The sequence below is a fragment of the Cynara cardunculus genome, assembly GCF_001531365.2.
Source record: "Cynara cardunculus var. scolymus isolate 2C chromosome LG 1, CcrdV1, whole genome shotgun sequence".
NCBI classification, from domain to species: domain Eukaryota; kingdom Viridiplantae; phylum Streptophyta; class Magnoliopsida; order Asterales; family Asteraceae; genus Cynara; species Cynara cardunculus.
This window is the reverse complement of record NC_037528.1, coordinates 7,223,084-7,227,741: the sequence shown is the minus strand read 5'-3', so window position 1 is coordinate 7,227,741 and position 4,658 is coordinate 7,223,084. Positions and strand designations below refer to the sequence as shown.

Here is a 4,658-nt window from a genome sequence, read left to right as displayed (position 1 = left end):
TAGTTTTCTCTAATTTATGAATTGAATTACATTTTCACGTATTTTCATTTTTACCTTCAACAATATTTTAATGTCATTTCTGACGTCATAAACATGACGTGCTTTAACAAAGAACAAAATATATAGGAACGGTGGAGATTGTTTCTTAAAGAGCAAGCAGATGGAAATATAAGGAGGGTTCTAGAGCCTTCTTTAGTATATTTTTTTTTATCAGATCAAACAATCTGGACCGTCCATATCTACCTCCTGAAATAAGACCCCAACTTCTACCCCAAATTCCAAACCCCTCTCGCCGAACGCACACGAGTCAAGTCTTCCTATTTCGATCTCTTTTCCGATCTACTTCCTCGTAGGTGGGCTTCTATGTTCATCTCACTGAATTCCATACGTTTTTGTTTGCTGTATATATTGCGTGATTGATTGATGTGTTCTATCTGCTTTTGATCTCATTTTGTTTGTGTGTGTTAGATTTGTAGGGAGTATTGCAGATCGAAGGAGAACAACAGGATGTTCGGAAGAGCACCGAAGAAGAGCGATAATACCAAGTACTATGAGATCCTAGGGGTTCCCCAAAATGCCTCCCAAGATGATCTCAAGAAGGCTTATCGGAAAGCCGCCATTAAGAACCACCCTGATAAGGGTGGAGATCCTGAGAAGGTGCTACTCTCTGATCCTAATTTAATTATCTGTTTCTATATTGGCTTTCTGTATCGGATTACTTCTTGTTTAATTGTATTTCTTTTATAGTTTGTTTAATTTTTAGAACGTAATGATACCAGAGGATGATCGGATATGATTTTGTTGGGGAGGTTGTTGCTTGAGGAGGATAGTTAATTATATTCCGCCACTCGATGAGAATTGTCTATAGCAATTTTCTAATAGGATGGGTAACTATAGGCCTAATTGTTGTGGTGTTTCGATAAATGGCCGGTTTTAGTTGTTATTTTTTTGGTCAATTTATAATGTTATAGACACTCGATCCTTATGAGAGATATATAGTATAATGCTTAAGCTGTCCTTAATGTTGGACAGAGTTACGACTTTGCATTGATAATGTTGTCAATAATGAAAAGAAACAGCATATCTTCGTTGCTAAACAACCTGCATCTTAGCGTTTAATCATGATAACATGCTGTTAGGGTTCTGATGCTGAAATCAGTGAAGAGATTTCTTTTGGTTAACGTGGATTCTGACCGCTTTGTGGTACAAACAATTGGACTGTCAATTATGTTTTTGATTTGTATCTCTAGTAATTGAATTGGCCACCTACATTTAAATGTCAGCCTGTTTCCCCTGGCCCTCCTCACCCTAAAAAAAACCGAGAACAGGAATCCACTTAGAATAAATTTCTAATGAGGGAATCGAAGAACAAATTTCTAGAGAGGGAATTTAAAACCAAATTACTATTTTTCAAGTCTATAAATGTAATCTAACAACGTTAGTATTGTTGAGTTGTTAGTATTGTTGACATGCTAACTTTTGTGTTAGGACACTTGTTCCAGGACAGGAATTGTAAATAGACTATGTATTGGGCAAAGGGTGTATTGCTTTTTTCAAATATTGGACATCAATACCTTTATTACCTTTGTCTTGATATTTGTCAAATGGCGTCTATCTTGTAGTTTAAAGAGCTTGCCCAAGCATATGAGGTACTGAGTGACCCAGAGAAGCGTGAGATATATGATCAGTATGGTGAGGATGCCTTGAAGGAAGGAATGGGTGGTGGAGGTGGTGGTCATGACCCCTTTGACATCTTCCAATCCTTCTTTGGTGGCAACCCTTTTGGAGGTAAGAATGCTTGGCCTACAAGTCATCCTGTTCCAGTTGTTAAGTTGCTGGGGTTGTGTTTATTGTTGGATTCACTTGGAATCTTTTGTACCCAGGTGGTGGTGGTAGCAGCAGGGGCCGAAGGCAACGAAGGGGAGAAGATGTCATTCATCCTCTCAAAGTTTCTCTTGAGGAGTTATATAATGGAACTTCTAAAAAACTCTCTCTTTCACGTAATGTATTATGCTCTAAGTGTAAGGGGTGAGTACTCATCTTCTTTGTTATTTATGGCCTACTCTTGTTACTTTTATTCCTCATTCTACTAACTGATGTTGCAATTTTGCAGCAAGGGTTCGAAGTCAGGTGCTTCAACAAAATGTGCTGGCTGTCAAGGTTCTGGGATGAAAGTTTCTATCAGACATCTTGGCCCATCTATGATCCAGCAAATGCAGCATCCTTGTAATGATTGTAAGGGTACTGGAGAAACCATCAATGATAAGGATCGCTGCCCACAGTGCAAGGGTGAGAAAGTGGTGCAGGAGAAGAAGGTGCTGGAAGTCCATGTGGAGAAGGGGATGCATAATGGGCAGAAGATCACATTCCCTGGAGAGGCTGATGAAGCCGTAAGTTTATCAAAAATTGTTGTACTTGTATTGTTTGGATGGTCATAGTGTATCTTGACTTTATGATTGTTTTTTGTGTTTGTTGTGCAGCCTGACACAGTAACCGGTGACATTGTATTTGTTTTGCAACAAAAAGAGCACCCAAAGTTTAAGCGAAAGGGTGATGACATATTTGTTGAGCATACATTGAGCCTAACGGAGGCACTCTGTGGGTTCCAGTTCATATTAACCCATTTGGATAACAGACAGCTTCTCATCAAATCCCAACCTGGAGAGGTTGTTAAGCCTGGTAATTCTCTCTTTGCGTTATACTTGAAGACAGTTGTTCTTTTTAATTTTCCAAAGTGTGAACATTGCAAAATTGGTTGTTTTATATTACTGGACATCTGTGAGGTGGTTTTGAAGGACCAAAGTAGTCATGAATTATGGTGCCTATTTATAAAAATTAGAAGCTTTATCTATGTCCAAATCACAACTGCGGGCATTCATGGTATTGATGTTTGGTTTATGAGTAAGTGAGTTGTTTGCTTTAACTTTGATAGATCAATTCAAGGCAATAAACGATGAAGGAATGCCCATGTACCAAAGGCCATTTATGAGGGGGAAGTTGTATATCCACTTCAGTGTGGATTTCCCAGATTCATTGACTGCGGATCAGTGCAAGGCGTTGGAGGCAGTGCTGCCAGCTAGGGCATCAATACAGATGACGGACATGGAGCTGGATGAATGTGAGGAGACAACTTTGCATGATGTCAACATCGAAGAGGAGATGCGAAGGAAGCAAAGCCAAGAAGCATATGATGAAGACGAAGAGATGCATGGTGGAGCACAGAGGGTACAATGTGCGCAGCAATGATTGTTTGATGGAAGACAATAATTGATATCAGGGTACTGTAGTGACCTAAATCTGTATTGGAATTCTTGTACTCATTTGGAGAACTGGTTTGAGAAACTAATCTTCAGTCTTATTTGCTTGTTTGTGTGCGTTGTGTTGATAACTTAAAAGCTTTTTTTTTCCTAATAGGTGGCAACTCCTACCATATTAGGGGGCCCCTCACCCCCACCTCGAAACTAAAGGGGGTTTTTGTTTTCGTTTTGATTTTTCAATTCGAAGATTACCTACTGCTTTGATGTGATGGAAGTTAAGTATAGAAGTAGAATTGTTTCTGTAGACTGAGACTGATGAGAGAACGGAGGGGTGTGGAGAGCACGAAAAGACAGGGTTCAAACACAACCTTTAAGCATCAAGTTAGGACATGGGTTCTACTTTTATCTAGGGATTGTTTGTCAATTGCTGAATGATTAGATGCAGAATGATTAAGCAATCATAATGATTAAGAAGCTCTAATGATATAGTGCAAAATGAAATAAAATTGTTTGATAACTGTGTATAATGAAATTAGGGCTCTTAATGATTAAGGGAGTTCCATGATATAAAATTATTCAAAGGGTTTTAAAATCATTAAAATACATTTTTTTTTTTGTCAAACAAGATTAAACTCTTAACAATTTAGGTATAACTCGTAATGTAATCATTAAGAGATAAACAAACAATCCTTAAAATCATGACCAAAATAATAATAATAAAAAGTCTGAATATAATTACGTCTTATTCAATAAAACAGAAGAGGTCACTAAAAGTTTTTTACAAAAGCAAATGACACCTTATACTTAGTCGTAGGTCCTACTAGATGGTGTTGTTTTGTTGAACTGGTTCACTTTGTATCAGACATCTTTCATTTTACTGTTGTCTTGTTACAAGGATCTTTAACAAATTTTTTATAATTTTTTAATAATAAATAACGAAAAATTAAAATTAATAAAAAAATTATATTAAATACCAACATATTCTATATTTTAATTTTTTAACGTCAATCACACTATTTAATTTTATCGTTCAATATATTTTTAAAAAAAGTATATAAAATAATTCTAATCGATTGGAATTAACAAACACAAGGAAAATTAATTAAAATTACAATTTTTTTGTTTGTAGTATCATCTTTTAGTCATTTATTTACAGGAGGTACCAAAATATCACTGGTTCACAAGTGATAGATCCACAATTTCTAGAGGTGTCAAAATGTAAAGAAAAAAAGTTTTTGAACAAAGTCTACAATTATAAGAACTAAATATGTAAATTAGGTATATTTCTACGATGTGTTTTTCAAAATTTAAATATTTGGTCCCCACAGTTGTAAATGTGGTTAAGTAACTTTATTATTTTACGCTCTTACCCATCCTCAAATTGCGGACCTGCTACTTGAG

At 36.3% G+C, this 4,658-nt stretch overlaps 1 protein-coding gene across 3 annotated transcripts; it reads left to right on the top strand.

Annotated features, from left to right (window-relative positions):
• Positions 1-298: 298 nt before the first annotated feature.
• On the top strand, positions 299-3,368 carry LOC112511230 (dnaJ protein homolog). 3 transcript variants are annotated; one of them, XM_025116768.1, is made up of 7 exons: positions 299-353; positions 469-657; positions 1,623-1,788; positions 1,884-2,028; positions 2,114-2,390; positions 2,481-2,679; positions 2,933-3,246. In XM_025116768.1, the coding sequence occupies exons 2-7, from the start codon at positions 508-510 to the stop codon at positions 3,244-3,246; spliced, it is 1,251 nt and encodes a 416-aa protein (XP_024972536.1). In that variant the 5' UTR covers positions 299-353; positions 469-507. The 3 variants fall into 3 exon arrangements, with proteins under 3 accessions (XP_024972536.1, XP_024972544.1, XP_024972551.1); XM_025116776.1 differs by having other exon boundaries at positions 311-353; positions 477-657; XM_025116783.1 differs by lacking the exon at positions 299-353 and having other exon boundaries at positions 508-657; positions 2,933-3,368.
• The last annotated feature ends 1,290 nt before the right edge of the window (positions 3,369-4,658 follow it).